The sequence below is a fragment of the Somniosus microcephalus genome, chromosome 27 (assembly GCF_052327205.1).
Source record: "Somniosus microcephalus isolate GS21.2 chromosome 27, FLI_Smic_1.0, whole genome shotgun sequence".
NCBI classification, from domain to species: domain Eukaryota; kingdom Metazoa; phylum Chordata; class Chondrichthyes; order Squaliformes; family Somniosidae; genus Somniosus; species Somniosus microcephalus.
Window position 1 is genome coordinate 4,298,011 of NC_141013.1, and position 16,083 is coordinate 4,314,093.

Sequence of the window (16,083 nt, forward strand, 5' to 3'; positions counted from 1 at the left end):
ATTTTTATCATTGTTATGCCATATTTATTCCAATGTTTGGAGGACTCGTAAAAATCAACATTTCATTGTGCAGTACACGCGTCTGCTGCATATATGACAAATAAAATTGAATTGAATTCTAAGTCACACTTTGTAACGAGAAATCAGGTTTGACTTCTAATTGACCTGAGCATCTGCTAAGATAAATGAACGTGTCATTGATTACAGTGGCGAACATTTATACCTTGTAGTGTTAAAGGGACACCTGCACTTTAGCAACAGAATAATGCATTGTGTGTTGCATGATAAACAGCCCTTCTAAAGCGATGTCCTCTACACGATGGTGTGCAGTGCCCTGGAGGATCTAGTCTTTATAAACAAATAATTTTGTGGTTACTAAATAAAATTTACATGTGATGCAACAATAGTGACGCTCCAACTGTGTAATAAAAAAGCAGCTAAGTCACATTTTTATTGCGCCATGTCCATGAGTGTTTCTAGCATCGGGAGTTTCTTGTGGTTTGATTTTGTGAAGCGCATATAGTAGTTTTCCTTAATTATGAAAATGTTGTTTTGGAAGTTTTTGAGGAGTAAGTTGATTCACAGTGGTGGATGGATGAGTTGCTGAGAGAATGCAGTGGGGTTGCTGTGACATCAGTAGTGCAGATGGTGCTCAGTAGTGGTTAAGGGATGAAAATTGAGAACAATTCATGATGGCAACAAAGTGTTAAAATCAAAAGTGGAGATACAGAAGAAATGGAATAGTAAGGCAGCTGAAGAGTGAATATAGGAAATGTAGGAAGAACTCATCGACTGAGAAGGATGTTTGGTGGCTGTGAGCTGAGAGAGTAAGGATGGATGGAGGTAAAGTTTTTTTTTAAAGTTCCTGTGTTTGGTAGTGGCTATCTTACAAGTTTGGTTTGGCATTCTGATTTGCTCCTAGCAACCTATTGGTGGTGTTACTTTGTAATATAAAAGTATGTGTCCAAGAGTCCCTGCCACAGTGCATAAAACGAGACTTAGTGTGGATTTTAGATGGTGTTCCAATATTTGACTCTTCACATCTCCGTTCAAAACAAATCTGGATTAGGGAGAAAATCAAAAGGGTTTTTTCATTCATTGAAATTCTGCGCATTGTTTTGTAGTTGAACACGAGTGTGGAAAATGGAAATTAAATTAAATTGTATGTCAGTATAATAAGGGGGTGCTTTTCACATTCAAAACATTTTTAAACTCAAGATGGCGATTGGAGGGATTTAAAAAAACAAAACAAAAAAAAAAAATCCTTTTGAGTTGGGAAGAAGGGAAATTTCAAACATTATATAGAAAATTAGTGGATCCATGTGGATGATTGTGAGGCAGTAATCATAAGCTTTCTCTTGCAATTTGCATGATCAGTTTGAGTGGCTTATGACGGTTTCTGAACTACGATTAGATTATAGTTTGAAATCCCTTTTGAAGCAGATGAAGGTACAAAGCTGAGGAGAGGGAGGGAGGGAGGAGATTGTTTTAGATTTCTGTTGCAATTAGCCAGCCCAGACACGATGGACTGAATGGCTTCATTCTGTGCCCTAAATTTCAGTGGAATTTTGAGATTCTATCAATCTGGACAAAGTTCAGGAAACTCTTTGGTATCCGGCACTGACGGGACCGGCGTGTTGCCGGTTGATCAAAAATTCCGGATGACGGAGAAGGTTATCTGCTGAGGCTATTTTTAACAAAGAAAAATTAAAAAATCAAGAAATGTGCAGTATACAGTAATTGGGTACTCACCTGCAGAATGTGTTAAATGGATGGTGGAAGATGCTTGATTAAGTACAGTACTGCCAGTTGAGGGTAATGCAATGCAATGACTACCAGCAGCGTGGGAGACACACAGTACCCCTGTAAAATGGCGGATCAGAAGAGACTATCGGCAGCGTGGGAGAGTCAGACTCCTGTTATTGAGGTGTTCGGACTTCCGACAGCGCCAAGAAGCAGAATAGTGGCAGTTTGGAGAACTACCCCCACTGACTGACTCGGCCACCGCGGGAGACTCGGACTCGGCAACATTGCCGGTTATTGAGGTGTTTTCGGAGTGAGAATTTTGCCGGTTAAGAGAGAATTCCGGATATTTAGGTGCCGTTTAAACGAGAGTTTCCTGTATAGCTAATTACAGTACTGCTGCCACGTGGCACTCTACTATGTTAACAATATTCAGCATCTTTGCCAATTTTGTAAATGATCGAACAGTTTCCAGAAAATGGAAATGCTGTTCTTGTGCAGCCAGCTCTGGAGCAGTGTTGAGAATGTGAGCATGTAGGCTTTAGCTCATTCTCTTGGCTGTGTCGTGCAGAGTGATCATAAAGAGTGAAGTGACAAAAAATTAGAAGTAACGTGTCTTTAACATATCTTTTCCGTAACCCTATAATTTTATTTAAATTCTAGCTGTGATTATCCTCAAAATATTGTATTGACATCAATATTTTCAGATATTATATAATGCTCTATTGCAACTGTAGCTTTTGATGGGTGAGTTTAATTTTTTTTTTTTTTACCATCAGTATCGGGGAGGCGGCCAATACAGAATATGCAGCATGTTATTTTATGGGTCAGCGCAATTCTTCTTAGTTTCCCTTTCCTGTTAAGATTCCTTTCCTGTTAAGATTCTGACTCGAGTCAGGATGGCCGAGCCCAACATTTTAAAATTAAGGTGGTGGTGGTGGGGGGGGTAAAGAATGGTAGCACCCAGCTTTTTTATTTTAAACTGGGCTCCTGGACCCGGAGCCCAGGGCCCCTACTGGTCCACTGACAGAGCTAAATATCAGAACTGCATAGATAGGAGGTTCTTTCAGTTATTGAACATCTGGATAATGGTGACTTTTCCTGCTGGCTCCGCAGTTGATGTCTGGAAAAATTGATTTAAAACACAATTTCATTTTTAGTGGATTTATACAAAGCTAAGCCCTGACACCCACTGAAATTTTTGTGGATAATTGTAGTGCAGATAGTTGAGATTCTGCTGTACAAGTAATTAAAAAAAAAAAAAAAATACTCCTGTGCTGAGATACTGAAAAGCCTGAGGTCTTGCACGGTTTAAAAAAAAAAAAAATGTTTTTTATAATTATCCCTTTACTGCTGTTGAATGTAGCATTACACTAAATAAATATAATGAAACATTTTATGATGTTAGAAACTCATCGATCTGTTGTGGCGGTGCTGTAACTTCAACTCAGTAAAATGTTAGGAATAGTTTTTGGCATCTCCAATATGGAGCAAGGGAATGTGTTTAAAAAAAACATTTGCAAGTTCTTTCTGCTGATCATGCTTGACCACTTTTATAGAATTCTTAGGAAAAAAAGATAATGCAGTGGATATGGTTTATATGGATTTTCGAAAAACATTTAAGGTATCATGTACGAGACTTACAGCAAAGCTAATGGCACAGGTGATTTAAAGGGAACGTGGCCATGTGGGTAGAAAGTTTGAAGGTCGGAAAACAAAAGGTAAAGGAAGTTTCTCGGACTGGAAACGTGAGTTGTGTTCCATGAGGCACTGTGTTTGGGCCCATTTTGGATGACAAAGGCCTATATAAGGATTTCAGCAGCAGGAGATAAGCAGATGTGGAAATAGGCGGTCTTTGTGATGGAGAGGAATAGCGTACATCAGAGTCATACTTTGAACACGTGTGATTATCACTCGTAATGAGTGCTGATTTTCATGTTTACTGAGCAGTATTGTTTCATTTTGTGATTGTGTGGGTTGTGCAGTAGAAACAGTGGAAGCCTCCATTCACTGACTTGTGAATTCATTCATAGAATCAGAATAGAATAGTTACAGCACGGAAGGCGGCCATTTGGCCTGTCGAGTCCATTCATATTAAGGAGAAGGAACGCCTGGGGAACAATACTTTACACTGAAAGTGTGTATATATAGTTTCACCTGTGTAACTTAAAGCTTCAATTCAATAATTAATTTTGCCCTCCATGGAGACTTGCCATATTGGATCATCTTTCACAGACAGACCTGCTCTTATTACGTAGTTACAGGTGGGGCAGAGAGTAGCTGTGTTGACTTAACTAGCATTTGGCACTTTGGACTGGACTTGGTGCCAATCCAGAAGTGCTTAAGCTGGAAGATCTTGTACTAACTGAGTGTACTCAACCACGTTTGACCTTTCCTTGCTTAGGTACATACAGGTCACGATTCAGGTGGCCTGAAAGGCTTAATTTCTGGGCAATGCCAGAATACATGAGATCATAGAATGCTTACATCATGGAAGAAGGCCATTCGGCCCATCGAGCCTGTGCCAGCTCTCTGTGAGCACTTCAGCAGGTCTCTCTGTTCATGCACCCCCTTTAGGATTGTATCCTTTAGTTTATATTTCCTCTCGCATTTTGGTAGAAAGAATGATCGCTTTGCTGTTTTCTGCGTTAAGTTTCATCTACCACGTGACCGCCCATTCCACCAGCCTATCTATGTCCTCTTGAAGTCTATCACTATTCTCCTCACTGTCCACTATACTTTTGTGTCATCTGCAGATTTTGAAATTGTGCCCTGTACACCCACATCCAAGTCATTAATATATATCAAGAAAAGCCGTGATCCTAGAACCGACCCCTGGGGAACACCACTGTATACCTTCCTCCAGTCCGAAAAACAACTGTACACCACTACTCTGTTTCCTGTCACTTAGCCAATTTCGTATCCATGCTGCCACTGTCCCTTTTATTCCATGGGCTTCAACTTTGCTGGCAAGCCTATTATGTGGCACTTTGTCGAACGCCTTTTGGAAATCCATGTACACTACGTCAACCACATTGCCCTCATCAACCCTCTGTTACCTCATCAAAAAACTCTTATCAAGTTGGTTAAACGTAATTTGCCTTTAACAAATCCATGCTGCCTTTCCTTAATTAATCCACACTCGTCCAAGTGACTGACAATTTTGTCCCTGATTATTGTTTCTAATAGCTTCCCCACTACCGAGGTTAAATTGACTGGCCTGTAGTTGCTGGGTTTATCTTTACTCCCTTTTTTGAACAAGGGTGTAACATTTGCAGTTCTCCAGTCCTCTGGCACCAGCCCCGTATCTATGGAGGATTGGAAGATTATGGCCAGTACCTCTGCAATTTCTTTCTTCACTTCCCTCAGCATCCTAGGATGCATCCCATCCGGTCCTGGTGACTTATCTACTTTAAGTACAGCCAGCCTTTCTAGTACCTCCTCTATCAATTTTTATCCCATCCAGTATCTCCTCTACCTCCTCCTTCACTGTCTATGGCTGCACCTTCTTCCTTGGTGAAGATAGATGCAAAGTACTCATTTAGCACCTCGACCATACCCTCTGCCTCCATATGTAGGTCTCCTTTTTGGTCCCTAATCTGTCTCACCCCTCCTCTTCCTGTTTACTATTTATATGCCTATAGAAGACTTTTGGATTACTTTTTATGTTAGCTGCCATTCTATTCTCATACCCTCTCTTTGCCCCTCTTTTTTTTCTTTTTCAGGTCTCCTCTGAACTTTCTATATTTAGCCTGATTCTCAGATGTATTCTCGACCTGACATCTGTCATACGTGCTCTTTTTCTGCTTCATCATCCAGGGAGCTCTGACTTTAGTTGCCCCCCCCCCCCGGGAGTGGGAATATACCTCGACTCTACCCAAAGTATTTAAGTATTTCCTCTTTAAAGGCAGCCCATTGTTGCATTACAGTTTTGCCTGCCAATCTTTGATTCCAGTTTACCTGGGCCAGATCCGTTCTCATCCCACTGAAGTTGGTCTTCCTCTAAGTATTTTTACTCTAGATTGCTCCCTGTCCTTTTCCATAGCTAATCTAAACGTATGATACTATGATCACTGTGCCCTAAATGTTCCCCTACTGACACTTGCTCCACTTGATCTACCTCATTCCCTAGAACTAGATCCAGTAATACCTCCTTCCTCGTTGGGCTGGAAACATACTGATCAAGAAAGTTCTCCTGAACACACTTCAGAAATTCTTCCCCCTCTGCCCTTTACACTATTACTATCCCAGTCTACATATATTCGGATAGTTGAAGTCCCCCATTATCACTACTCTATAGTTGCTGCATCTCTAATTTCTCTGCAAATTTGCTCCTCCATATTTTCCCCTCTAGTTGGCCAATAGAATACACCTAGTAGTGTAATGGCACCTCTATTATTTCTTAACTCTAGCCATATAGTTTCTGTCCTTGACAACTCCAGGACATCCTCTCTCTCCAGCACTGTAACATTCTCCTTGACCAATACTACCACATCTTCAACCTGTATCAGAATGTGTGGCTGAGAAAGGAGACACGAAATGGTGTCTGTGGGAGCAAAATTAATTATTAAATTGGAACTATTCTTACAAGTTTGGCAAGCATGTCATCTGTATAGTTTGGGACTGGATGTTCTACAACATCAAGTTACTTTGAAACTTTTTATATTTTAAAAAAAAAGCACTTCAATCCTGAAGCCAACTGTTTTATTTAAGTAGAGTTTGTGTAAATTTAAGGTTTTCAAACAATCCTCCACAGACCCTCGGACAGGTTTTCAAAGTTTCTGTGTGTGGGGGAACCCGCTGCAAATATTGACGCAATCTTGAATGCCCCCCCCCCCCGCCAATCCTTGTTTCTGAAAGACGGCGTCAGTTACCCAAAAGCAAACAATGGTAGGATTGTAGAAATTTTTTTCAGGAACAGGATTTAATTCTATAAGTAATAACATGCTTTGTAGGTCAAAAAATACAGAAATGTAAATATGGAAATTTGACCTTTTAACCCCCCTGGGATCACCTGATGGACCCAGGTTTGAAAACTCAGGCCTTGGAGAGTCTCCCAGGGAAATAGAGACCTACATGGTCATTAGACTTGTATATTTTAGATTTTTTAACATGCATATCTATTTCTGTTGCTGTATGCCAACAAAAAGAATTCTGTATTGATTGCATCATTTACCTATAGGTAGCTGTTGCCATTGTTTGGAAACTAGGACACTGTCCTTGAGTGTGTCAGTATTCTAGGGGGTCTTCATGTAGTTTGAGAACTACGGGTGTCAATATCCAAATTATGGAATGTAAATATGATGCAAAGTTTACCACATGCATGGTACAAAGGGTATATCTACTTAATAACAACCAATCAAAGCTAACTAAAGTGTATCAAAGAACACATGAATTTAATGTCCCATTAAATTTACTTGATTTCCACATTATTGCATAAAAATTTGAATAAGCAGAATATGTAATGGGGGACTGTGGAACACAGATTTCCACTTTTTTTTTCCTCTACCTCCTCTCCTGAAGATACTTGCTCTTGTGTATGATTTCACACTTAAAAGCAACCCTCCAATGCCACATCCAAGTGGCATTCTTCCTTTGTGAGCCCAGACGCTGGATAGTCTACTCAACCAAAGAGGACATTACCCAAAGCCAAATCCACCTCTCTTTCCCCCCCCCCCCCCCCCCTCTCCTGCCAAGCTCCTCGCCCTCTCCCCACCCCTTCTTCCCATGGTATAATATTGTACCATTTCCGCATGAAGATAACTGGGAATCTTAATTTATAACTCATTTCTTCAATTCTGTATCCCATGGTTCCCAATCAAATTTTCCAGCCCTCACTTTGTGCAGCAAATTCCATTTGTCTACTCCACTAGGTGAAGAAGACAGATACTGCTAAAAGTCGTCTAGAGAAGAGGAACTCTGAGCTCATGGGACAAGTGGATACTCACAGGAGGCAGCTTGATGAAAAAGAGGATGAATGTCATAATCTGGGTAACCAGCTCCAAAATAAAGAGAATTTGATGAAGAAATGCTTTGAGGAGAAGGTAAGAGGAACATGTTCATATTAGAAGTGACATTATGTTCTGGTCACAATGCGCACACCAAGACTAGCAGTTGACAAAGCCGTGCAGTATTCCGATATTTAGCATCTGTTAAAAGATTACACCTTTTGCATTTAATTTATTCATGGTCTTTTATGCAAATGTTTTTTAATTTGTCACTTGTTTTCCTGCAATATTGATTTTATTTTTGGGAACTGGTTAATATCTACTATTTTAATAACCACATTGCTTGTTCTAGAAGGATGAAAATAGTGATGTTTCTTGTAACGAAGCTAAATGTTCCGTGGAGAACAGAAAATTGAACAAGCTTCCCTGTTGCATTTTTAATTAAATTTTTACATAGAGCCATCTCTTGCTACGAAGTTTTAAATTGCTAAGGAATGCAATCAGTAAATGAAGAATCCAGGTGCAACATAGCCTTACAATGTGTTCTGTTTCTGAAGATTGGGAAGTGATGAGCCTGCTTTAATAATAGATCAGGATCACAGGCTACAGTGAAATGAATTTTGTGATGCATTTGTCACTTAGTAATTCAGAGCAAGTAAAAATGCAAGCTGACTAGTTTTAAACTATTTCAAAATGCAATTTCTAAGCTGTGCAGAGTGTGAAATAAATTGATTTGATTTAACTTCTTCAGCACTGAATTTCCTTTCCAGCTATCAAATTAATGTCATACATAATTCAGGGTTGCCAGGGCTGTAATTTAACCTTTTTGCTGGTAGTGCTGTGGCCACTAGCAAATGTTCTTCTCCACTAGCAAAGCTAATCAGGATCAAAACGAAACATATGCTTGGAATAACAAAAATGTCTTGAATTGTACTCCCAGGTTCAAAGAGTCTGCCAGTATTCTGTGTCGAGGCTTGCGCACAAATAATTGTTGCTTGGTGAGACTGCCCAGTGACCATTAACCATACCCTAGCAAGGAGTCGAAGTCTTCAGTAAGAGAAGCTAGAGAATTGCATACCCTAAAATGAAAAACACTCTTAAAATACATTGCCCCTCCAGGAATCTCCATTTAAGAAACCCCTTGTCTGACAAACTCTATAGAGAATAAGCTCTACATTTGTTCTTGTTGACCATTTTGATAAATTGAGGTGGGGTTCAGATTAAGTTCTGTTCAGGTTGGTGCAATTTTAGAAATTTATCCTTAATGTCAAAAAAAAATGTGTTCACTTGAGTTTTTAGATCGGCTGTTTCCCAAATAACAGCCTATGATTGGTCAGTTTTGTTATAAATTTTTGTTAGAATTATGCAGTCGCAGTTGTCAGATTAAGGACGTCACTGTTGGATAGAAGGTTGCCTCTTAAATCACGAATCATTTCCAGTCGGGAGGAGCTGTTGAGTTCAAGAAGCAGATCACAAATCTTAGAAGTCTACGTCCAAAAACTTTTTTAATATTCAAAATATGGGATGGGTGGGCGGCGCAGACACGATGGGCCGAAGGGCCTCTTTCTGTGCTGTAAAACTCTGACTCTATATGGTTGCATGGCATGCATGATTTTTATGAAGTAGTTTAAGATGTTTGAGTGGGTGGAAGAGTATACACAAGTTAACCTTTTTAGGGATAAAATACACATTTTAATGAGGATTGTGATGTTTGAGGGGGTTTGTAACTGGAGTATGGTATAAAAAAAAATTATGCCACTACTTGAGGGTGTCTCAACATTACATTCTGGAAAAAGCAGCGACAGCCTAATAGATGTCAATTATAAGTGAGCGTAATACTTGGGCGAATCAGCGATGGGATTTAACAGTCAGCCATTTTGACCCTTTTAAGTACTGAAGGATTTTTTGATTTTCGTTTGTTTTTGCTACTCTGAAGATTTAAAGATCAATCCAGTCCTGGAAATCTGAAATAAAATCGGGGAATGCTGGAAATGTACCGCAGATGTGTGGCCTTGTGCAAGAGAAGACTGCTTAATGTTTTGGATGTGACTCTTCACCAGGGCCCTACTTAAAAGTCAGCTGTGTATTTCCAGAATTTCCTGTTTTTATTAAGAACATAAGAAATGGGAGCCATTTGGCCTTTCGAGCCTGCTCCGCCATTCAACAAGATCATGGCTGATCATCTACCTCATCTTCACCTTCCTGCACTATCCCCATATCCCTTAATTCCCTTAGTTCCCCAAAATTTATCGACCTCTGTCTTGAATACACTCTGACTAATTCCAAAGATTCACAACTCTCTGAATGAAGGAATTTCTCCTTATCTCAGTCCTAAATGGCCGACCCTTTATTCTGAGACTGTGACCCCTCGTTCTAGACTCCCCAGTCGGGGAAACATTTTCTCAGCATTAGCCCTGTCAAGCCCCTTAAGAATTTTATGTTTCAATGAGATCACCTCTCATTCTTCTAAACTCTCAGGAGTATAGGCCTAGTCTACTCGATCTCTCTAGAAAGCCTGCGACTCTAACTTCTGTTATTCTTGAGTACCTTCCCTGACCAAGGTAATCTCCATTTTTGATTGGAAAAACACACTTACTTACAAAAAAGGACATGGCTGTATATATAAAGTGGTGTTTGCATTAGTCTAACAAGCCAGAGGCAACAGTTTGATTTGAAAGCCTGCTGCTAGTAGCACTGCAGGTTATGGAATAAAAAACACTTTACCAAAAAATATAGGGACAGATTTACATCCAGTTTCAATCTGAGAGCTAACCTTTTACACTGCTGCCTCTGACGTTCACCCTACATCTGTCCTTTATCCAAATTCTGTGGAGTCGAGGCACGTGCTGATGTGAGCTCGGATCTTTCCTTGTCTAATATAAATCAGCAGGTGGTAGCCCAGCCCTTATGTTAGAGAAGCAAAAGAAAGCAAATAACCAGGAGCTTGGGATTTAAAAACTTGTTTCTTATAACTTGGGTGGCACTAGGCAGAATTGAGGATAACAATGAACAAGTGCTCTGAGCTGATGGAGGATAGATCAGAGCTGGTTTTGATCAAATGTTTTAATAATCTTGTCACTGTATATTCTTTAAAATGATGGTTGTGCATCACTGACAATACCTCTTTGATTGAAAGACTTTTGCCCTGAATATTATTCCTTCAGTCAAAGCTGTCTTTGATTTATAATGCACTGTTACTGCGCTGTGCTTGATATTGCTCAACTTAAATCACAGCTTATTTAAATACTGAAACCTACTTGATGACTGTTCTTCAAAATGCTCAACAAGGCAAACCTTTAGAATGAGCAGTAAAGCTCTTGCAATGAGCTAGTTGGGAAATCCAGTGCCCAGTGTTGTATTAAACCATACAAACAAGGTTCAATTCCTGATCTGTCTTGAGTTAGCACCATCTCAGCCGGAACAGCCGTTGGGGTTGGTGGATTAGTCTCGGAACCTCTGGTCTAGGAGCAGAAAATGTAACCAGCTTTCTGCTGCTGCTCTATTCAGTACTTCGGTGTCGATGTTGAGTGAGAACAGGATCCAGCTCGGCTATGATGACTTAAATGGTCAACTCCCCCAGCATTATTCGTGGAAATCAAATAAAAACAGAAAATGCTGGAAATACTCAGCAGATCAGGCAGCATCCGTGGAGAGAGAAACCGAGTTAACGTTTCAGGTTGATGACCTTTCGTTTCTCTCTCCACAGATACTGCCTTATTCATAGCAACTGGCCACTTGGGTGAGATGTCCGCACTCATTGAGCTGTATCCTAGCAAGAGTCAGTGCATGTAGGAGGGGGAAAATTCCTGGAATAAAGCCAAAAACTGCTCTTTAAGGTGTGATTGACACATTTGAGTAGATTTTAATTGCTAGCACCATGATTGAATTAAACTGCACGTCTTAAATTACAGCTGACCGCACTTCTACTGGTTCATTAGTGCTGAAATGAAATGCTGTAAACTGTGCTAAATGTTGCAGAATGTAGTGCAGAGGAAATCTAGATGTGAGATGTTGTGGTTTAATGGTGCAGTCCAAGAGTATTAGAAAATTAGAATCCTGGGGCAGGGGAAATGGAGTCACTGCAGTCCTTCCAAGTCCTCGCAGATAATCAGTTTGCTTTGTTGTCGTTCTGATAACTTAATTCAAGTTCTACTGCAGTTGAATTTGATGAGTTTAGAAGAATGAGAGGGGATCTCATCGAAACTTATAAAATTCTAACAGGACTAGACAGACTAGATGCAGGAAGGATGTTCCCGATGGCGGGGGAGTCCAGAACCAGGGGTCACAGTCTAATGATAAGGGGTAAGCCATTTAGGACTGAGATGAGGAGGAATTTCGTCACCCAGAGAGTGGTGAACCTGTGGAATTCTCTACCACAGAAGGCAGTAGAGGCCAATTCATTAAATATATTCAAGAAGGAGTTGGATATATTTCTCGAGGCTAAAGGGATCAAGGGGTATGGGGAGAAAGCAGGGACCGGGTACTGAATTTGGATGATCAGCCATGATCGCATTGAATGGCGGAGCAGGCTCGAGGGGCCGAATGGCCGACTCCTGCTCCTATCTTCTATGTTTCTATGAGCTTTCAAAAAGCTGTTCCTTTCACACGGAGCTGACTGAATATAACAATATTCAATTCTGTAAACAAGGCACTGATAGTTTTGCCATTTGTCAAGGTGACTGACTGAAATAGAATTCTGACTAAAACAGTGGCTGTTTTCCCCCTTCTCCCCACTGAAATATGTTCAACTTGCAACCAGTTTGGCTGAATGCACTATTGATCTGCACTGCGATTGATGCTTTAGCTGCACACTCGAGACAAGAACTGGCTTGTTGATGGGTGCTCCCTTGGTATCTGCTGTAAATCTTTATTTCTTATTGCTTTCTAGTCTTTGCTTTTCTCACCCATTATTGGGGTTTAAAGTACTAGTAGCCCATACTGCCACTGTGCATGGATTTGTCACAATTTGGTTTCTTTTGACAGTAGCGGAACAGTGAAAACAAACCTGTCTGTACAATCTGAGCCTCTATTTTCCAATCTCCAGTGGTTTCAGAAGCGTCTGATGCATACGAATGCTTGGTAGACTTTAATATCTCAATTTCCATTTATTTTACCCAGCCTTGAATACTAAAGAAGTCATCAACATTTTCCTAAAAGATGCTGGCCAAGTATTGCGATGTGTAAAGGGCAACTTGTTAATAGATTCCATATGCTGCAAGTTTATTCTGATGATGCAGAATGGTTGGTTGTGGACATTAGACAGACTCCTTCCTGTAGACGTCATATTAACATGGAATATTCATAGCTACATTTAATTGAGCTCCTATGTGATAGATAAATGTAAATAATTTATACAATTTCAAGCTTCAGTAAGTTTTGAATCATACTTTCATCAACAGTGGTAAAATTCAGATCAAACCTGTATGCTGTGTACCCTTCCTATTGCACAACCGAGCTCCTGGTGTGTGTTATAACATTGATGGAGGTATTTTTCCATCTTCCTATGTCTTGAGGGAGGTTAATTTACTTTTACAGCTGAGGTGACTGTCTTTCCTACTAGATGATTTGCTTTACATTTCATTTAATTTGTGAAGTGTGTCTTTATTTTTGAGAAGCACTGATCCTGAATGAGGTTTATGAATCATATCCAAGGCATAGTGTGACCAGGGAACAGTTTGCTTGTTTGCTGTGTGGTATGGCATGATGGAACCTAAAAGAAGGAAGCAAATGACTGAATTTAAAGTAAGTTGCGTTGGTATGACACTCTCCTGAATGAAAGGTGTCGGTCAGCAAACTGAACGATTATAGAGGGCATTAGAGTATTTCACCAAGTTTTTAAAAAAAAACAAAAATGACATTGCTACTGACTAATGAAGACAACAAAGGCAAGGCTTGGAAAGAATAGATTTAAGTGATTTAAAAAGCAGATGTTTGAAATGTGAATAGTTTGAGGTGGAATTTGCTGCCTAGTACAGTGAATGCATTGCAGTGCTTGTTTTCCTGAAGTAATTGGTAGAAGGCTCTGATATTAAAAATGACAGACGTTGTTCTGTTTTTTAACAGGGAAAAAAAAATTCAACCAAATGACGACATTGTAACCTGGGGGCCGGGGAATTTAGTAGCTACAACAATTTTGAAACCATGCTTTCAGTGCCATGATTTGAAATGTTTCTCGGCAGTAGTAATGTCTGTGTCAATAACCATATTCCATTTGTGTATGTGTCTAGTGTAGAATGAGGCTAGGGTGCGAAGCATGTGCCAAGTACCATTCTAGCCAACTTGTTTTCCTTCACCAGCCCCTGCTCAGGCACTGCACGCCAGTTAATAGTGACTGCAGCACAAATTGTAAGACTGGAAGAGGCAGTGGCTGAAGTGTTTTATCTGGGGGGGAGAAAATAATCTAATGTGGACGAAACTTAAATAAACTGTAGACGCTGGAAATCTGAAGCAAAACAGGAAATGCTCGGCAGGTCAGTCACCATCTGTGGTGTTAATGTTTTGGGTGTCACCAGAACTGGTGAAGAGTCTACATGTGAAACATGAACTCATCTGTTCTCTCCACAGGTGCTAATTGACTTGTTGAGGGTCTCCAACATTTTCTGCCTTTTTGTTTCATAATTTTTATTACATCTTCTCAATAGCTGTGCCAGAGTGAAAATTTTTACCAAACCCAAGTTCAAATCCAATTTGCAATCTAGGTCCTCCAGAATGAAAGCTTTACCAATCTCAGTGGAAAAGTTCTGAAGACTGGAGGTAAAATTGACCTGAGGGATATGCTGTGCCACTAGAGAAGCCCTAGGTTGGAGTGTCTCACTAACATCAGGAAGAGGATAGCATGGCTGTGGGAGACTAACCTGGGGAGAGGAAGCAGAAGTAAAATCCACTTTTTCCCCCCAGTTCTGCCTCCTAGATCTTGGGGCTAAAGTGTTCAAAGGTTTAAAATCCTGCCTATATAACTATGCCTTCAAACACATTGCCAAAGTTACGTTAGTTCTCATTGGTTTTTCATTCCCTATTGCAGAATTGTTCTGTTGATGTCACGAGTTGAATTTTTACCTTCTCACATCATTTCTCGGCAGATTTATTTTATTTTCCTATATACCGATAACTATACAATGTATGATATTGTCCAGTCTGTTGTAAAAATGCAAAGAATGGAACATTAACACAGTACCTCACCCTAGTGTTGCATAGCTCAAAATGTTCTCGCCAGACACAGCTTGAGTTTTGGGGGGGTGGGTGGTGGGAGGGGACTCTCCATATTTCTACTGCAGTGTGTTTTTCACAGTTCAAGTTGGCATATTACAAAAACGTACATACACTTGGCATTTGCAACATTTTATCTTTCCTGCCTCTTGCATAAGCACGGTATGTTCCTTCAATTCCTTCCCCCCCCCCCTGTCTCTGCACCTGCTTAATATCTGTTACATCTCCAGCTTTTTCCAGTTCTGATGAAGGGTCCCAGACCTGAAACGTTAACTCTGTTTCTTTCCCCACGAATGCTGCCTGGCCTGCTGAGTTTTTCCAGCATTTTCTGTTATTTCAGATTTCCAGCATCTGCAGTATTTTGCTATCATACATACACTTGGCCTTGTGCTTATTGAAATATTCACTATCTCACTAAGAGATTTAATTCTAGGTATTGTGCTCAGTCAAATATTTCTGCTTGTAAATAGACAGTTGATCTTTGCACAAATGATATTAGCACATTTGTAATTATAAGAAATGAGAACATTTAAAACTGCAAGCATAAGCAAGGAAGAAACAACTTCTGAAGAGGGTAATCTGAATTGTACAAGATTTACTAATAAACTATATTGGATATTAATACTTTTGTAACCTCATGAAACACTAGTCAGGAGGATCAGCTTTTTATTTTTACATTTCGTACCCATCTAATTATCTTTGTTGTGAAGACCATTGTTAACTTTGTTTTTATCAAAGCTTGCCAGCCTCTTTTCCCCTCGGTCATCTATGCTTTATGGTTCATTACCTTTGTTCCCGACCCCACTGACTGTGTAATCCAAGCTGATCGATTTAGGTGAGGAAAGACGGGAGGAGGCTCGAGTGGAACGTCGGCATGGACTGGTTGGGCTGAATGGCCTGTTTCTGTGCCGTATATCCAATGTAAGCTTTTCAAATCCTGAAGGAAATTGTTGGGATGAGTAGAAATGTTTATTGTACTAAACTAGAAGAGAATTAGCACAAATAAAAAAAGATGGCTTTCACACGTTGTCTAATAACGGAGATTGGGGCTATGGATTTAAGAGTTGTCTGCTTTATTTTTCATGTACCATCATTCCTTGAGTTTTTAAAAAGAAATTATGAAATAGGTGGTAAATCTCAAATGAGGGCTATAGTTTATGAAGCATTAAAATTAAGTTTCTCCACA

General features: G+C 40.0%; 1 protein-coding gene across 3 annotated transcripts in view; it reads left to right on the forward strand.

The window, feature by feature from the left end:
- golm2 (golgi membrane protein 2) overlaps positions 1-16,083 on the forward strand; it is an 82,827-nt gene that overhangs the window by 12,068 nt on the left and 54,676 nt on the right. For 2 of the 3 annotated variants that reach the window (XM_085968389.1, XM_085968390.1), the window contains exon 2: positions 7,617-7,787. The exons of the other annotated variant lie outside the window; for it this stretch is intronic. In XM_085968389.1, the coding sequence (XP_085824515.1) occupies positions 7,617-7,787 (171 nt within the window). The remainder of the gene's footprint in view (positions 1-7,616; positions 7,788-16,083) is intronic. 3 annotated transcript variants of the gene reach the window in all.